Here is a 19,629-nt window from a genome sequence, read left to right on the forward strand (position 1 = left end):
GCATGATCTGCTCCCAACCTTCCCCCTCCTAATCCCTGCTGCTGCAATATCCAGGAAGTCTCATCCTTTTTGAGCAATGGGGTCAGTCCCAAAGACCATCGGTTCCTCTGGACAAGCAGCCCCCTCCTGTCATCCCAGGCCACTCTCCCACCCAGGCTAGAGAAGGAAGAGAACCCAGGAGTCCGGACTTCTCCTGGGAAACCATTCCCCACGTCAAAGTCACAAAGACCTTAGGCACAGGAAGACCAGAGCCCTCCTTGTTCCCCATTGATTTCCAGGCTCAGCAACTCACAGGGTCTGGCCCAGCTCCGAGACTCTCAGCCTGGGGAAGGGCTGGGAGCCCCCTTGCTGGAACCTTTCCAAACACACTGGAGACGGCTCTGGAGAAGCCCCTGCCTGGCCTAAGAGTGAGGGGCTCTTGGGGGTTGTTTGCAAAGGAAATCCCCCTTTGGAGATAGTCTCTCCCCGTTTCTGCCTCTCCGCAGACAGAGAGGGGAAGCCACCGAGGAACCTGAATGCCACTCACTTGCTCTCAGTGATGGTACGATGGATGGTGGATGTTCAGGGTCAGCAGACGTCCCTCGCCCTCCTCCTCACTCTCCAAGCCCAAGGCAGGCTGGAGAGGATGGTGACCTCAGGAGTTACCCTGCCCAGCCAGCAGGCAGGGTGATGACACGAGGGCGATCGACTGGCTGTGAAAACAAGAGTCTGTCTGATTGCCAAGGGACGGAGAAACTCAGCCAGCAGCAGGGGGGTGCAGAACATGGCCCTAGGAGGAAGGTAACAGCGCCTCCGGGATCCTGACATCCCAGCACTTTACACACCTTCCTGGAGCCTCCCAAACCCACTGGGCTGTAGCGATGGGACCCCAACCCTACTGATGGCAAACGGGCCTCAGCTAACAGCTCAGGGTCACACTGAGTGTCAGAGCCATGGATGGACCCCTTCACTAACCACTGCCACACACTCCCTCCCACAGCTGGCAATTGCAACCAGGCCCTAACGTCTGGTCCCCCTGCCTTTGAGAGGGAGTGTCACTCCTGCTTCCATTGCTGCCTCTTGATCTGTGGGACTTTGGGCAAGTTGCTCCCCCTCTCTATGGCTCTCTGGGACTCACATCCCTGAATGGGCTTTAAAAAAGACAATGGTTCAAGTTTGGCCCCAACTAGTTCTTGTTTCTCGAGACTAGCCATTTTAGCAAAGTTTAGAATTCTTGACATTCATCACCTGGAAACATCCCTTTCTCCTTCGCAGACGGCCTTAACATCCCTTATCTCACCCAGGCTCCCTGCTGCCTGGAGTTAGAGAATTGACCCTGTTCCCATTGGACCTACCCAAGGTGTCACACAGCAAAGCGGTGACAGAGCCAGAAAGAGAAGACAACAGTCCTGACTCCTGTTCGAACTAACAGACAACAACCCCCCGGAGGCAGGGATAAAGCCCAGGAAATCAGGTGTGAACATTTTCATGGAAACCGTTTTCTGTCAGAAAATCCATTCAGACGAAACCACTTTGTTTCTTGAAATCATAAGAAGTAGGATGAAATTTCTTTGCAAAAATATTTGTTTGCAAAACAAGAGCATCTCCTGTTTGTCACAGTGCATTCAACTGTCTCGTCGTACACAAAGGGGAGACACTATGATCTAGCAAAAAGAAAAAGGAGAACTTGTGGCACCTTAGAGACTAACAAATTTATTTGAGCATAAGCTTCAAATAAATTGGTTAGTCTCTAAGGTGCCACAAGTCCTCCTGTTCTTTTTGCGAATACAGACTAACACGGCTGCTACTCTGAAACCAACTATGATCTAGAAAATTAGATGAGATGCTTCAGTCTGAGCTAAGTAGTTGCTGCTCTTCACAATTTCAAAAGAATAAAATACAAAACCAATAGAGTATTAGGTCATAATCGGATATGGCTCAGTGTGATAGGACACCCCTAGTCTGCACTGCTCCGAGTGACACGCTTCAGTGGATCCCCAGCATCCACCCATGGCGAGGTAGGTGGGAGAGGATTGTTATTCGTTCTTGACAGAAGGAGAAACGAAGGCTGAGAAAGGAGCAGGGACTTGTCTTAGCTGATGCAGCCAGTCAGTAGCAGAGTTGCTCTCAAATGAGCTACAGACCAGCAATTGTTCATAGTAATTATTCAGCAAGTATTTGAGAAGAATTGGAATGTTCGAGAGGATCATGAACTGCTCCAAGACAATGAATGGAGAGCAGCATCCACATTGGTCAAACATTTAACTGGTTGTGACTTATTTGCTTGGTCATAAAAGAGAACAACAAAGACTAGAGTTTCCTCCCTGTCAATAGCCCCCTCCTCAGCCAATCAAGGTTGAGACTTTGAGGGGTGGGAGGCTAAGGGTTCTCATCAAATAGCCCAAAGAATGGCCCTCGTTACCACCGAGGGGATCACTCTCGGAGCACTATTCCAGTCTCACCTCTCTGTGTGGGCCTCCAACAACCCGCCCCCTCTCCCCCACGTCCAGCCCCCGCTCCACACACAGAGCTCCTGGTGGTGGGAGGAGAGCAGAGGAAAAGCACAAAGGAAGCAAGAAGAGAAAGGTAGGAGGGACAGAGGAAAAGAGAAAACAAAAAGGAGAAACCCCAATGGTCCCAGTAATTGGAAGGGACAAAGTCCTAGGTCGGAAATAAAATGCTGCCCCCACAATCTCGTGTTTTCCTTTCCTAAAAGTCAGCCGGCTCCTGATGGATCAGACTGAACAGGTTCCAAACCTCTCCGAGGCTCTTACCTTCTATACAGGGACGTCTGTTTTCGAGCAAAACCACTAAAAGAAAAGGAGAAAACTCCGAAGAGGGTCCTCCTTGCGCTCACGAATGTGCAAGTGAATGCTCTCTCAGTCCTCCAGGAGAGACCTCGAGAAGGAGACGTGCTGAAGCAAAGCCACAGGGATCTCCGAGGTTGCCCCTGTCCTGCACCCCTGTCCTGCCTGGCTGATGTCAAGATCTCTCTGTGAGGTCATCGCCTCCCCACCACCTTTGTCCAATAGGCTGAGGTCCTGCCAAAGGCCCTTGTGATGTCACTGCCACACCCACCCCTCCCTTGCAGTGCTGATGTCCTGCCCCTGTCCAGCCACACTGGATGTTTCAGCCGCTTCCCCTGGATCACCCCACGCAATGAGCGTTCATTGTTCGGGGCTCAAGCCGAACACAGTAAAACATCAGAGGCTTCTCCCCATGCTACGCTCAGTTTTTCATACATGAGCAGACTTTATGAACAGAAGAGACAATTAGAGCATGTCATCTCACCCCCTGCCTATCACATGCTTTCTGGAGAGCATAGTAGCTAGTTTTTGACTGCAGACGTTCCAGAAAGGCATCTCGTCTTCATTAGAAGACATCAAGAGGTGGGGAATTCCCACCACATCCCTTTCTAGTTTGTTCCTTTGGTGATTCATCCTCACGGTTGAATATGTGTGCCCTCTTTCGAATACGAATTGGTCTCTTTTGAGTTTCCAGCCACTGGGTCTTGTTATGCTTTTCTTGGCTAGATTAATGAGACCTTTAATACCCGATATTTTCTCTCCATGAAGTCACTTCAACACTTCAATGACGTCACCTCCCGATCTTTTTTATCATCTAAACAGGCTGAGCTCTTTCAATAGCTCACTGGCAGGCATTTTTCTCCAGCCCTCAAAATGTTTCATTGCTTTTTGCTGCCCCATCTCCAATATTTCCAAATCTTTTTTCAAAGGTGGATGCCAAGACTGGATACAGTATTCCATGATCAGTCTTCCTCATAGTGTGTCACCTCCCTATGCTCCTCACTGCTCTTTTCATACATCTAATGATGGCTTTAGCCCTGTCCACCACAGCATCACCCTGGGTGCTCATGTTGAATGGCTTGCCCAGCATGGCCCCTAAAACCTCTTCACAGTCAGTGCTTTCCTGGATACACTTCCCCCTTCTGTAGGTGTGGCCTGCATGCTTTGTCGCTAGCTATAGGACCCTTCAATTGGTTCTTTTCCAACTTGTTTTCTTTGAATGGCTCCAGCTTATCAAGGGATCCGATTGCTCTGTGTCACTGCCCTCTCCTCATCATTAATTCCACTCTGCTACTATTTTATCACCCACCAATGTTAGCAGCAGTGATTTTATACTGGGGTGCAGTTCATTGATATTTATTTTCAAGAATTAGTCCTTGAGAGTCTCTTTATATCCCTAGTGCCCAGAACCTGCTCCACACAGCACAGCGAGAAAAGGCCACCCAGCCCAACTGCTCCCCTGGGGCTAAGCACAGAACAAACTTAGGAGCTTGTAAAAAGAAAAGGAGTACTTTTGGCACCTTAGAGACTAACCAATTTATTTGAGCATAAGCTTTCATGAGCTACAGCTCACTTTATGCATCCGATGAAGTGATCTGTAGCTCACGAAAGCTTATACTCAAATAAATTGGTTAGTCTCTAAGGTCCCACAAGTACTCCTTTTCTTTTTGCGAATACAGACAAACATGGCTGCTACTCTGAAGCCTGTCATTAGGAGCTTGTGTTATCCATCGGGTCTGATCTACATGTGGGGGTCATCAGCTTACAGATACACTCTAGACTGGCACCATAGCAGGCCCCAAATGTATCTAAGTGCCCCAGCTTGCAAAACAGGAGAGAAAAAACCATAACCTTGAGTAGCTTTATTTATAGTTGTGGAAACTGAGGCACACAGAAGCAAAGAGATTTGCTCATGGTCAAAGAGCCAGAAAGAGAAAACGGCAGATCTTCTGATAGTCAGTCCTGGGCCCTAGCCGTGTTTGTCCTGGCCTCTCTGCTTCAGCTCCAGTAACAACCCGAGTCGAGGTTTTCTTCTTCTCCCTGCCCTTTAACTTCACATCGCTGCAGAAGAAAGATTGTTTCTGACCAGCTGGTTCTAATGCATGTCGATGTCTTTCCAGAAGATGTGCTCTGGCTCAGTCCCATGTCATGGGTTTTCTGGAGGAAGCACTCGGTGCCGTTCTAAGGCCTGTGTTACACAGAAGATGGACAGAATGGTCCTTTCTGACCTTCAATTATTTCTTTCGCTCGGAGGATAACGCTGGTCATTTTCTCTCATTCACTTTCCTTTGATATAATTTCAATCCAGTCCAAAGGATTTCCTCTTCCATTGTGTCTTCGACACCTTTCCTAGCAAACAGTTACTGTTGGAGCACAGGTTTCCAGTTTCAGGCTGTCCCAGGGTGAGATGGCCATGAAAGGGGTAGTAGCTCAACTGAACCTATCCCCAGGTGAAGGGAATAAGTGCAGGGGTCACATGAGAAGGAGCAGCATGTGACTAGGATCCATGCCTGGTGGGCGATATAAGGACAGCCTGTGCTCAGCCAGGAGAGAGACCCGCAATGGGAGCAGGCCTGGGAGGGGCTCGGATAGTCCTTTAAAGGCAGTTTCGGTACACAGTAGGGAATGGAACAGCCAAGCTGCTAGGGTTGGGAGCTGAGCCTCCTGGCAGTGTCCAGGAACGAAAGCACAGTATCTGCCAGGAAGGGAGTCCCCACAGAGGGACACCTTAATCTCCCAGGGAGGGAAAAGGCTCTCACTGCCTTTTCTTAACCTCATGGGGTGTTCTCCTGCTCCGCCAACCCCAGCCCTATTTCAGCATCTCCAGGTGCTTGAGGGAGCAGGAACCAGAGGCCAGCCTGCACCTGGGGCACAGATGGAGGTTGATGACCTACCTGCCCGTGGTGACCGTGGTGCAGGACAGCCCTCAGGACATGTGAATGCAGCTCCAGATCCGGGAGCAGCTTTTCTTTGCTGGCAGGAGACCTTGCAGGTTGAGGGGGGGGGGGGTGAGACAGGCACTCACATGCGCATGGAAGTTTGGGGAACAGGACAGAGGCCGGGGCTGGGCAAGGAGGGCAGGGACTTGGGAAGAAAGAGAGAAGATCAACCACTTTCTGAATGTGGGTCAGGATTATCCCCACTTTAGAGAGTGAGAAATTGAGGTGCCACGTGGAAGCGGGATTGCCTTTTGCCCGAGCGTCTGAAGAATCGCTACAGCTAAAATAGAAAAGCTATTAAGTGTCAGAAGAAGATGAATCATGGAATTCAGAGTTCAGGGCTGACCAGCAAAGGTTTCGTATATGTCATAAACCAGTCTGTGCTCTGACACCTCCCTGGTCTTGGAGAAAGGGGTCCATCCCTTGGACAGGGTGTCACGGAGTCCCCGGGCGATGCTCTGGAACTACTCCCTACGAAGCCAGTCAGGACTCTGGGGAAGTCTCCTTTCTGGGAGCAGACTGTCTGCAGGACACGCAGCTCACATAGCTTCCACCTTCCTGGGTCTGACCTCGGAGCATTCAGCATCCCCTGCCCCTCCGTGCGCTTCTCACAGCGAGTCCGCCCAGGCGTTGTCCTGGGGAAGCCAGAGGGTCCTGCACCCCAACTCCGCAGTCAGACGTGACTCTCAGCCAGCCAGTAAAACAGAAGGTTTATTAGATGACAGGAACATGGTCCAAAACAGAGCTTGTAGGTGCAGAGACCAGGACCCCTCAGCTGGGTCCATTTTGGGGGTCAGTGAGCCAGACAACCACGTCTGCACTTCACTCCAAGTCCCCAGCCAGCATCAAAACTGAAAACTCCCTCCAGACCCTCCTCCTCCGGGCTTTGTTCCTTTCCCGGGCCAGGAGGTCACCTGATTCCTTTGTTCTCCAACCCTTTAGTTCTCACCTTGCAGGGGGGAAGGGCCCAGGCCAACAGTTGCCAGGAAACAGGGTGTCAGACATTCTCTGTGTCCAGACCCCTGCACACACCTGCCCTCTAGGGCTCTGCACTGATCATACACCCTTATCCCACCACCTAGATACTTAAGAACTGCATAGGGGAAACTGAGGCACCCCCACACTATTCAGAGGAACCATTAAGAACAGTCCCACTTCGTCACATCTCTCCCCCCTTCGAGATCGAACTGAGCGGGGTCACTTTAGCCGGTGACCTGGGGAAGTTCGAAGCCACCAACATTCCCATAGATGCCCCAGCATCTCTCCCATTCCTTGGTGGGAGTTACACCAGGCCCTTCCAGTTTCACGCCCTCCCTTAGGTCGGGGGTGGACGATAGCACTCGCAGGCCGCATGTGGGAAAGTTTATGCGGCCTGTGCCCTTTGGCCACCCCAAAACCCCTGGGGGTCAAACTGGGATCGGGTCTTCTCCCAGCGCTCCAGTCTGGAGGACTGCCATTCAGGCTCTCTTGGTTAAGAGCCCCCATATTGACCTGGGCCACATACTGTTCACTTACAGAACTAGCATGGAGACATTCCTTTCTCAACAACCTTGTCTCCCCCAACAATCTGGCCAAACACAGCCACTTGGTTATAGGACTGTTTAACTTTCTTAACAGCTTTCACTTCATCTGAGACCTTCTCAAAGCTATCCACACTGGATCTTTCAACAGGAAAGTCAGGGGCTTCATTCACAACAGAAACTTCTGGCTGTTAGGAACTGAAACTTTCTTGATTAAATCACTTTCACACTCTTCAGCTGCAGTAAACTGCTTGCAAAGACTCCATAAGGACTCCTTTCCCTAGGGGTTTTTCTATGCAACAATTCACCCTTCACAGAAATTCCGATGAAGTGAGCTGTAGCTCACGAAAGCTCATGCTCAAATAAATTGGTTAGTCTCTAAGGTGCCACAAGTCCTCCTTTTCTTTTTGCTCTTGCCCTCTTTACCTAGGGCTTGCTCTAGAGGACACTTTCCTGAGCAACAACAGACTCTTTCTGGGTCTCACTTACATCCAGAATTACCTCTGGCCTGTCAGGCAGATTCCGACACAATCCCCTTTCAGGCAAACTTACAGACTTCCTAGATGAAAGGTGAGAAGCATTCTCCTTCCCTTTGCCACCCACTAGCAACAGGCAAAATACAAGCATCAGAATTGTCTGGGTTCTGGCATTTTACATAGACATGGACTGGATGCGACCTAGTTACAGGGCCATTCTCCCTAGCAGACACAAACTTAGGACCATTCCCTTCCTGGGCTTTAGCTGAATCCAGAACCAACTCTGAGACAACTGCAGTATTCTCAACCATCACAGGCCGAAAGGCCCCTTCTGTCTGCTCCACAGACAAAGAAGAGCCGGACACACTTTCTCCTTTACCAGACACACAGCTTGGGATCTCATTCCCCTGGTCCCAGCACACAAGGCTGGTCACAGACAACTGCTTGGAGATCAGGGTAGCTCCCTCCATAGGCAAGTCAATACCCCTGACAGACACGGGCACGTTTCCTTCACTGTCACACTTCTCCACGCAGGTAACAGGTAAGGTCCAGGGACACTCATCTTCCACTCTCCTCGGCTTCCACACTTCTGACTAGACAAAGCCATCAGCTCACAAGGCTGCCTGGGCTCATCCAGACTTTTCTTACCAAGCACCTTGCCACTCCCAACAGATACCCTGCCCTGCCTGTGTCTCCTCCCACTCAGCTGGGGTCTCAGCTCCCACTGTGCTCAGCTCTGCCTTTGCCATCCCAGTGGAGTAGGCAGCAAGCTCGCTGCTTTCCTCACTGCATCAGAGCCAGCGTGAGCCCCCTCTCCGGTGTGCAAGGGGGCGGGGAGCATCTCTCCGTCCCACCCAGCCCCAGGGGCTGGTTACAGGCATGCAGGTAGCCTGAGCCTAGCAGCTCCTCCCTGCTGCCAGCCAGGTCATCTGCATTTTCACTGACCATTTCCCTCTCCACCAATTGGTTCCCTGGATTCAAATTCAAACCCTTGGCAGTTACAGGAGCAGGGCCTGGATCTTGTCCCAAAGAGACACAGTCACCCCACAACAGGGTCTCGCAGCTGGTATCCTGGGGAACCCCAACGACCAGCCAGCCCCACCCCTCCTAGGTCTGCACAGGGATCTGGGCCATAGGGAGAGAGAGGGGCTTCATCCCTGGGACCCTCACACAGCCCCTCAGCATCTGAGGCTGCACCACCACGGGCCTGACAACAGTTCTCTCTGCCCCAGGATCTCGCCACCCCAGGAATGTCTCCCCACTGACCATCACCTTCCGTTCCCACTGGAGGTCCGAGGGGCCTGGCCCCAGGAAACTCCACACAGACATATAGGTTGTGGTGAGGAGTGGGAGCCTGTCCACCACCGCACTCATCTGGCTGATGGAGCCTATGGCCTTGGGGCCCAGCAAGGGAGCTAGACACCGGGGCTTTTCCGCAGGGTTCCCCTGGTTCAAATCGCCAGCCTGCTCAAAGGCAGTGAGGTGGGCATCCACACCCCCCCCCTCCTCCTTAACCAGGGGCAGCAATTGAGTCTCAAGGTTCCCTGCGGAACTGGCACCCCGGGGTCTATCCCCACCCACCCCTGGGAGGTCCCTTCTGCCTCTCTGCTCCACCATCGCCAGTTCATGCTGCTGCTGCTTCTGCAGCTCTTTCTTGGACTCTCGCTGTCTCTCACAGTCCTCTTGCTCTCTCAGACTCAGCTCCAATCCTGTCCGTCTCCGATCCCCGGATGGGGAACCCGATCGTGAAGACCCTCGTCTGGTCAGGGACTGGAGTCTTGAGGATGCCTGGCTACTACTCCAGCTGCTCCCAGATCCTGCTATAGCCCTAGTTGGGGTCAGGAATCTGTCCCTTAGAGCGATCCTCCTCCTCCAGCTGCACGATTAACTGTGCTTTGGTGGGTTTCAGAGTAACAGCCGTGTTAGTCTGTATTCACAAAAAGAAAAGGAGGACTTGTGGCACCTTAGAGACTCACCAATTTATTTGAGCATGAGCTTTCGTGAGCTACAGCTCACTTCATCAGATGCATACTGTGGAAACTGCAGAAGACATTATATACACAGAGACCATGAAACAATACCTCCTCCCACCCCACTCTCCTGCTGGTAATAGCTTATCTATTACCAGCAGGAGAGTGAGTTTGCGTGTGGGGGGGGCGGAGGGTGAGAAAACCTGGATTTGTGCTGGAAATGGCCCAACTTGATTATCATACACATTGTAAGGAGAGTGATCACTTTAGATAAGCTATTACCAGCAGGAGCGTGGGGTGGGAGGAGGTATTGTTTCATGGTCTCTGTGTATATAATGTCTTCTGCAGTTTCCACAGTATGCATCCGATGAAGTGAGCTGTAGCTCACGAAAGCTCATGCTCAAATAAATTGGTTAGTCTCTAAGGTGCCACAAGTCCTCCTTTTCTTTTTGCGAATACAGACTAACACGGCTGTTACTCTAAATCCATTAAGGCACTTAGAAAATTCCAACCAATATTGGTAGGAAAGTTAAAACTTTTATTTCACTGATTTTTCTATTCTCTCTCTCTCTCTCTCTCTCTCTTCTTAAGTAATCAGCTGTGTATCTATCTCTCTAGCTCCCATGTATATAGAATGGGTGCTGTGTGTCTGCAGGCTACAGCGTCCCTGTTTCACCATCTGTGTTTATCTCCAGCAGCTACAACTGGCTTTGTCCCCTGCTATGGAATCCTCTCTGGGACCTTGTGACCAGTGTGAACCTCTAATGACTCAGGATGGCCTCTTCAAAAACAGGTGGGATCAATTGGTTCACAGAAACATACCTAGCAGAGGGAAACAGGGTTAAAACAATAAAATCCTATGCACGTATTGTCTGATTTCACGCACCATTTCAGTCTCTTGCTGAAGTTCTCAGAATCCTCATCGCAGCCGTCCAGGAGGCTCCAGTCTTCCCTGGAAAAGTTTTCCTTCAGGGTTGCCTCGTCGAAAGCTACCGGTTGGTGCCTTCTGTTCACCATACACAGTGCCTTTTTCTCCACCTTCACAGTGAACGTGAGTCTGGCTCTCAGCAGGCGATGGCCGCTTCCGGTGTTGAACGATGGCACTGCTGAAATATCCTGCAGGAAGCGTCGTCTATCGATCAGGAAGTAATCGATTTCATTCTTTGTCTTCGCATTTGGTGCGATCCAGGTCCATCTTCTGTTGGCCTTCTTTCGGAACCAGGTGTTACCAATGAACATTCTCCTCGTCTCTGCCAATATATCTCGTCGTTCTCGCACGTTTCATTCTCCAATACCTATGAACTTTTCGCCCTCTCTCCCTCTTCCAACCTTGGCATTAAAATCTCCCATCACAATCCTTTATGTGGAACTCTGAGCGAGGGTTTCCTCCAGCTTCTGATAGAATCCTTCCATATCATCATCTTCGCATGCACTTGTGGGAGCATAGATCTGGATGACTTTGAGGGTATTGTTTCGGTTCAGTAGGAGGTAAAGCACCCCGATACGTGATGACTTCAAATGGCATGAGACGATTTGCCAACACTAAACACTGCCTTTCCGTGCCAGTTTAAGCAGGTTCCACTTAACCCAGGTACCCCGCAAAAACAATGAGGCAGGTTGCCCCCTGCAACCCCGGCCTCTCAGATAGCCTGACACCCCAATCAGAATCTCTCCCCACTTATTCATAGATTCTAAGGCCAGAAGGGTCCCTGGGATCATCTAGACTGCGTTGCTGTGAAACACAGGCCGTAAGACTTCCCTGAATTAATTCCTGTTTGCACTAGAGCAGATGCTTCAGAAAAAACATTCAATCCTGATTTTAAAATTTCCACTGATGGGAAATCCACCATGACTCTTTGGTAAATTGTTCCAGTGGTTAATTACCCTCACTGATAAACACTGTGCCTTATTTCTCGTATGAATTTGTCTAGCTTCAACTTCCAGCTCTTTACCCTTGTTATACCTTTCTCTGCTAGATTGATGAGCCCACCCTTATCACATTTCTGGTCCCCACATGGTAACTTACAGACTGTGATCAGTTCACCCCTTAACCTGCTCCTTGTTAAACTGAACTGATTGAACTCCTTGAGTCTTCCAATCCTTTAATCGTCCTCATGGCTCTTCGCTGAACCCTTTGTGAATTGTGGGCACCACAACTGGACGCAGGATTCCAGCAGTGGTCGCACCAGTGCCAAATACAGAGGTAAAATAGCCTCTCTGCTCCAGATCACCCCGTTTATATAGCCAAGCATCACATTAACCCTTTGAGCCACAGGCTGTTTTTTTATCCACTCCAAAGTCCCTTAGTTCAGGGTTCCTGCCCAAAGGTCCCTCTCTGGTTCGAGAAGGGCGTCTGAATCTGACTACACTGGTTCATGCAGTGTCATAGCTGAAAGCTTGTCTCTCTCACCAACGGAAGTTGGTCCAATAAGAGATATTACCTCACCCACCCTGTATCTCTCATACACTGCTTCATGCACTTCTCCCACGGGGCTTTTCCTTTTGAGCATCAGACCATTGAGGTCTGTCTACAGCTACCATGAGGCAGTGCTTGCAGAATTTAACCCTTAGCTACCCAGACCACAGCCACCCAAAGTAACTGTGCGTATCAGCAGGACTTGGACCTGGGCCTGTAAGGTTAACGGGTAAGTAATATCCCCACACTGCAACCTGGCAGTGCCTGTAGCTGACTCATTCCCTGTGGCCCATAATCTGCAGTGGTTGTACGCCATGGTAAATTCCATCCTGCATGATCGGACTGAAAGTGCTCTTAGCTCCTTGACCCTATATTCGCCTATGGGACGCACCAAGAAGTGTCCAGGCAACAATGTGGATCCCAGCCAGCTGCCATGACCATCTTGCTTCTCTGTGTCTGAAGTCCTGGTACTGACCATGACTCTGACTTGGATTCTGACTCCTGATCGACCCCTGGAAACGCAACTGGGATGCTGATACCTGGTTTTGACCCTTGTCCCAATTCCTGATTCTGTCTCTGGCTCTGACCCTCGGCTTGACTCTTGACCCTGATACTGACTCTGACCCCTGGCTTCACATGCTGGCACATGGTAGATGTGCAGGTGAACGAGCCCCTGATGACGTGGCTAATGGGATTAGGTCCTATGATGGTGTCACTTGAATAAATATATGGACAGAGTTGGCATCGGGCTTTGTTGCAAAGACACACATAGTTTGATTCACATCATCTCATATCTCTTCTCATGACAAAGTTTGTCCAAATATGGGATACCATTATTGAGAAAGTCTTCATATTTTTGTATAAGCCAAATCAATCAATCAATAAATCTGATATGATGGCATATATCACATTGGTAAATGTGCAGGTGAACGAGCCCCTGATGGCTCACCATACGATCCACTGTCTACAGCCAAGCTCTAAGATAAAACTGCATTTGCTCCAATCCCTCAGACAGAGACAAACTCCTACAAGATCTCCATCAAGCATTCTTAAAACTACAATACCCACCTGCTGAAGTGAAAAAACAGATTGACAGAGCCAGAAGAGTACCCAGAAGTCACCAACTACAAGACTGGCCCAACAAAGAAAGTAACAGAACGCCACTAGCCGTCACCTTCAGCCCCCAACTAAAACCTCTCCAGCGCATCATCAAAGATCTACAACCTATCCTGAAGGACGACCCATCACTCTCACAAATCTTGGGAGACAGGCCAGCCCTTGCCTACAGACAGCCCCCCAACCTGAAGCAAATACTCACCAGCAACCACACACCACACACCAAAAACACTAACCCAGGAACCTATCTTTGCAACAAAGCCCGATGCCAACTCTGTCCACATATTTATTCAAGTGACACCATCATAGGACCTAATCCCATTAGCCACACCATCAGCGGCTCGTTCACCTGCACATCTACCAATGTGATATATGCCATCATGTGCCAGCAATGCCCCTCTGCCATGTACATTGGTTAAACCGGACAGTCTCTGCGCAAAAGAATAAATGGACACAAATCTGACATCAGGAATCATAACATTCAAAAACCAGTCGGAGAACACTTCAACCTCTCTAGCCACTCAGTAAAAGATCTAACGGTGGCAATTTTGCAACAGAAAAGCTTCAAAAACAGACTCCAAGGAGAGACTGCTGAGCTTGAATTAATATGCAAACTAGATACCATTCACTTGGGTTTGATCAGAGACTGGGAGTGGCTGGGTCATTACACATATTGAATCTATTTCCTTAAGTTACGGATCCTCACACCTTCTTCTCAACTGTCTAAATGGGCCGTCTTGATTATCACGACAAAAGTTTTTTTCTCCTGCTGCTAATAGCTCATCTTAACTAATTAGCCTCTCACAGTTTGTATGGTAACTTCCAACTTATCTGTATGTATATATATATCTCTCTTACTATATGTTCCATTCTATGCATCCGCTGAAGTGAGCTGTAGCCCATGAAAGCTTATGCTCTAATAAATTTATTAGTCTCTAAGGTGCCACAAGTCCTCCTGTTCTTTTTCCCATTATTGTATTGGCTACTGAACTCTATTGGTCACTAGTCAGTATTTCTGACACCCCCACCCACCTCATTTCCTCTACTCTGCTGCCATCTAGTGTTGATTTCCCAGCATGACAGCCTGTTGCTCTTTCCTCTAGTGGATTCTTCTCTCTATAGCTGCCTCTTTCCCGTTCTTGACTCTCATGTCATGTGGTGGCCGTTATTTAATATAACAGCCCATAACTGACTCCATAACATCTGCGACTATCCACCTTTCACTATGCAGCACAGAGGTCCTCTTCTCTTCAGTGCTCTCTACTCAGCACTTACACACCGTTATACAGCTTCACCTCCCTTTCCATTGGTCCTTTGGCAACATAACTTCTCCTTTCTTGCCCCTCCACTTTGGCTGCTGTTCATTGGGCAGCACAGCTGCACCTGTCCTCTCTGCCCTCTTGTGGCCCTAGACAGCATAACTGCATCTCTCCTCATTTCTTACCTACTGCTAGGTGGGTGCTGTTTCAAACTATAGCCACTGGGAACAAAATCGTACAAAAAATGATTGCAATATTCGTGGCTACAAGAGCGCATACAGTGGCAGCAGCTCTCAAAGGCTTAGCAGGGGTTTCCCATCCATCCAGCGCCTTTTTTCTGATGTGGGCTCTGTGTCCAATGGAAATGCACAGATTGAAGCTACCATGAGAGAATCCCAGTGGCTCTCCAGGCTGAGATTCTCAGAGGTGTGTAAGGTGATGTGCATCCATCTCCCATTTTAAAGGGATTTGGGTGACTAACTCTGTTATGTCCCTTGTGAAATCCCTTCCGCAGAGTCGGAGCCCTACAATTCTCACTGGTGCCCAGCTCCCCGACCTCTGGCCAAGCCCTGACGTGCTCCCAGTGACTGAGCCAGCACTGCCGTGTTTGGCATCACAGGAGTTCTGCCCGTTGGTAGGTGATCGCCGCTTCCTCTCACCATAAGTTGCCTCACCCCCTGAGGAAAGGGCCCTGTGTGGAGCAGAGCTGCCTGGGGTACCTGGGGCTGACTAGACACAGTTGGCAATGGGCTTTGTTGCAAGGATAGGTTCCTGGGTTAGTGTTTTTGTTGTGTGGGGTGTGGTTGCTGGTGAGTATTTGCTTCAGGTTGGGGGGCTGTGTGTATGCAAGGACTGGCCTGTCTCCCAAGATCTGTGACAGTGGTGGGTCGTCCTTCAGGATAGGTTGTAGATCCTTGATGATGCGTTGGAGAGGTTTTAGTTGGGGGCTGAAGGTGATGGCTAGTGGCCTTCTGTTATTTCTTTGTTGGGCCTGTCCTGTAGTAGGTAACTTCTGGGTACTCTTCTGGCTCGGTCAATCTGTTTCTTCACTTCAGCAGGTGGGTATTGTAGTTGTAAGAATGCTCGAATCTTGTAGGTGTTTGTCTCTGTCTGAGGGGTTGGAGCAAATGCGGTTGTATCGTAGAGCTTGGCTGTAGACAATGGATCGTGTGGTGTGGTCTGGGTGAAAGCTGGAGGCATGTAGGTAAGCATAGTGGTCAGTAGGTTTCCGGTATAGGGTGGTGTTTATGTGGCCATTGCTTATTAGCACTGTAGTGTCCAGGAAGTGGATCTCTTGTGTGGACTGGTCCAGGCTGAGGTTGATGGTGGGATGGAAATTGTTGAAATCATGGTGGAATTCCTCAAGGGCTTCTTTTCCATGGGTCAAGATGATGAAGATATCATCAATGTAGCACAAGTAGAGGAGGGGCGTTAGGGGACGAGAGCTGAGGAAGCTTTTTCTAAGTCAGCCATGAAAATGTTGGCATACTGTGGGGCCATGCGGGTACCCGTAGCAGTGACGCTGTTTTGAAGGTATACATTATCCCCAAACACTCCCTCCTCAGGGCCTATGCTACCAGCACTCCGAGCTATCTTCGAGACACCACTGACTTCCTGAGGAAACTACAATCCATCGGTGATCTTCCTGAAAACACGATCCTAGCCACTATGGATGTAGAAGCCCTCTACACCAACATTCCACACAAAGATGGACTACAAGCCGTCAAGAACACTATCTCTGATAATGTCACGGCAAACCTGGTGGCTGAATTTTGTGACTTTGTCCTCACCCATAACTACTTCACATGCCTGTTGCCAACTGTGTCCACATATCTATTCAGGGGACACCATCATAGGGCCTAATCACATCAGCCACACTATCAGAGGCTCGTTCACCTGCACATCTACCAATGTGATATGTGCCATCATGTGCCAGCAATGCCCCTCTGCCATGTAGCATGGTTTAGCAGGGGTTTCCCATCCATCCAGTGCCTTTCAGTTGATGTGGGTTCTGTTTCCAATGGAAATGCATAGATTGAAGCTACCATGACAGAATCCCAGTGGCTCTCCAGGCTGAGATTCTCAGAGACGTTTAAGGAGATAGGCGTCCATCTCCCATTTAAAAGAGATTTGGGTGACTAGCTCCGTCAGGTCCCTTGGGAAATCCTTTCTGCAGAGTCGGAGCCCTACAATTCTCACTGGTGCCCAGCTCCCCGACCTCTGGCCAAGCCCTGACGTGCTCCCAGTGACTGAGCCAGCACTGCCGTGTTTGGCATCACAGGAGTTCTGCCCGTTGGTAGGTGGTCACCGCTTCCTCTCACCGTAAGTTGCCTCACCCCCTGAGGAAAGGGCCCTGTGTGGAGCAGAGCTGCCTGGGGTACCTGGGGCTGACTAGACACTGTGCCCTCAGAACTAGCCCTGATGGACATTGGGCTTGTTGCAGTTAGTTTTGGGGACGCTCATTGTAACAGGTCCCCTCCCTTTCAACTGCTCTGTGCAGCTGGGGGAAGCAGAGCAGCTGGTGCCCTGCAGGGCCATGAGCAGAGTCCCTCGTCAGTGACCGTTTGACAGACCCGACCCCCGGAACGGGCTCAGTTCTACGGGTGCCCTGGCAAACCCCCAGCTGGGCCTGGACAGTCCCAGTGGACCTGATGTGTGAGTCTACCTCTTTGTTTGCCCAACCTCCCTGCCTCCAAGGGCCCGGTGAGCCTGGAGCTGTCGCTTTCCCGGAGCTGGTCACAGCCGGGTGTAGCCCAGATAAGAGCTATAACGCTGTTCCTGGTGAAGTGTCCAGAGGTCACTGCTGGGGCCTGGTTGTTTGCCTCCGGCCTCTGTGAGTTCAGTGAAGATGGTTGGTTTGCAGAGGGTTATGACGGTAATATGCACAATTTCAGGGGTGGCAGATTTCCCAGGCTTACATTCCCAACTCTGCTGCACAAGGAGTTACTATTTTTATTGTCCAAACACTTATTTTGATCAAGAATGGCTTTTCTAAAGATCTAAACAATTGGTTACAATTTTGTCTCCATTCTGCCTAGTGCCCATAACTCCATGATGGGAACATGGTTATGGCCACCTCCCTCCCTGGTCCTTCCACTGAGAAGGACAACACTGAGTGCTGAGATTTTCACTAGGACTTTTCAACTTAATTTTAATGGGGGATGATTGCTGAAATCACCCAGACAGCCTGAGGTTTTCAAAGCTAAGTTATCTCAGAGTCTCTGCACGTTTTTGCGAAAGCCACATTTACTGAATGCTTTCCTCAAAGCTTCCTTGACTTCTCTGTTTCTCAGGCTGTAGATGAGGGGGTTTACCAGGGGAGTCAGGACCGTGTAGCAAAGAGAGAGCACTTTGTTTAGGTCTCTCAGTGTATCACGTTTTGGTAGCATGTAGACAGTAATTAGGGTTCCATAGAAAATTGTCACCACAATGAGGTGAGAGGAGCAGGTGGAAAAGGCCTTTTGCCTCCCGGTGGTGGAAGGGATTCTCAGGATGGTGGCAATGATGCACATGTAGGACGTCAGGGTTAGTAGGAATGGAGGCAGGGTGAATACACAGGCTAGTATGAAATCCACCAATATGACCTGGTGGGTGTCACTGCAGGAGAGCTCTATCAGTGGGAGGGCATCACAATAGAAATAGTCAATTTCATTTGGGCCACAGAATATTAACTGTGATAGGAATAAGACAAAGATGGTAATACCCAAAAAACCATTTAACCAGGAGACAGCAGCCAACTGGAAGGAAAACCTGATATTCATAAGAGTTAAATAGTGCAGGGGTTTACATATCGCTAAATACCGATCATAAGACATCGCTGTTAGGAGACAGCATTCTGTAGCCACCAGAGAACCAAAGAAATACAGTTGTATGATGCAGCCACTGACTGAGATGGTTCTGTCCCCAGTCAGGAGACTGGCCAGCATCTGGGGCACGATGGCTGAGGTGTAGCAGGTCTCTACGCAGGACAAATTCCCCAGGAAGAAGTACATGGGGCTGTGAAGATGCTGGTCAGCCACAACGAGCACCACAATGAGGGTGTTCCCAGCCACGGTTGCCATGTAGATCACTAGGAACATCAGGAAGAGAAGAATTTGCAGGTCAGGGAGATCCCCGAATCCCAGGAGGAAGAATTCAGTGATGGCTGTTTGGTTTCTGCAGTCTGCCATTGGTTGAGTCTAGGAACAATAAATCTGTGCGACTGAATTGGAAGGACACAGAGTTAAAAGTTAATCAAATCTTGTGAATTAATTCCATAAATATTCAGAAAATCCCTCCCTCTCCTGGTTACAGGCTGAAATTTTAAGGCTAAGTTTAGATTTCAGAGCAAAGTGCTAGGAAACTGAGTCCGAGGACAGAACATTGCTCTGATGGGGAAGAGGGTGTTCGACACGGATATCAGTGATTACTATAAAAGCCCATTTATCTGGTAGCCACATACTGATATGACAGATCAGATCATTTCTCTGTCTATCATATCCTTTCTAGTGACATACCAGAGCTTAACAAAGATGCTTAAATGCTGTATTTCACTTCTGGCAATGGCCAGAATCATTCCATGTCTTAAGAGTCAAAATCAAACATCAACTAAAATCTTGGACTGAGATTTTTCAATGTGGTCTAGAGTTCTTAGGCAACGTCCTGCTGTTAGATTTCTTTCCATTAATTCTAACAATATATACTGGTATATTCAGCATTTCAGTGCCCTGTAGGAGAAGGAATAATTTTCACCCCCTCACAAGAGATCAGTTCATGCCATAAATTATGAAGTGGAGTAAATTCTCCCTTGGTGCCTGTGGTGGTGATGGGAACATGTTGAGGGACTGGCAGTGCCTTTTCTGATTCCCAACAGTAGCTATGTAGCAGTCATAAAATACAGCTCTTTGGAGGGTGGATCTTAAGAAGGTGCAAAACCAGGCTGATGTACAACCCTAACTGGGAAATGACCCTCCCCACTTCATAATGAGTGTGGGATGATAATACAGGAAAGGCACTGGGTGAAAAAAAATGCTTTCCCTAAACTCAAAGTCTAGAAACAATCTGGCATGTGTGATCCGGGCTAGTAAGACTCTATCACCACTCGCCACCCCATTGAAAATTCATGGAAGACCGGAGACATACCAGAAGACTGGAAAAGGGCAAATATA

At 49.4% G+C, this 19,629-nt stretch overlaps 1 protein-coding gene across 1 annotated transcript; it reads right to left on the bottom strand.

Moving 5' to 3' along the window:
- Nucleotides 1–17,694: 17,694 nt before the first annotated feature.
- On the bottom strand, nt 17,695–18,651 carry LOC140897787 (olfactory receptor 6N1-like). The gene has a single exon (XM_073310836.1). The coding sequence runs from the start codon at nt 18,649–18,651 to the stop codon at nt 17,695–17,697; it is 957 nt and encodes a 318-aa protein (XP_073166937.1).
- Nucleotides 18,652–19,629: the final 978 nt, after the last annotated feature.

The sequence above is a fragment of the Lepidochelys kempii genome, chromosome 14, assembly GCF_965140265.1.
Source record: "Lepidochelys kempii isolate rLepKem1 chromosome 14, rLepKem1.hap2, whole genome shotgun sequence".
Classification (NCBI taxonomy): domain Eukaryota; kingdom Metazoa; phylum Chordata; order Testudines; family Cheloniidae; genus Lepidochelys; species Lepidochelys kempii.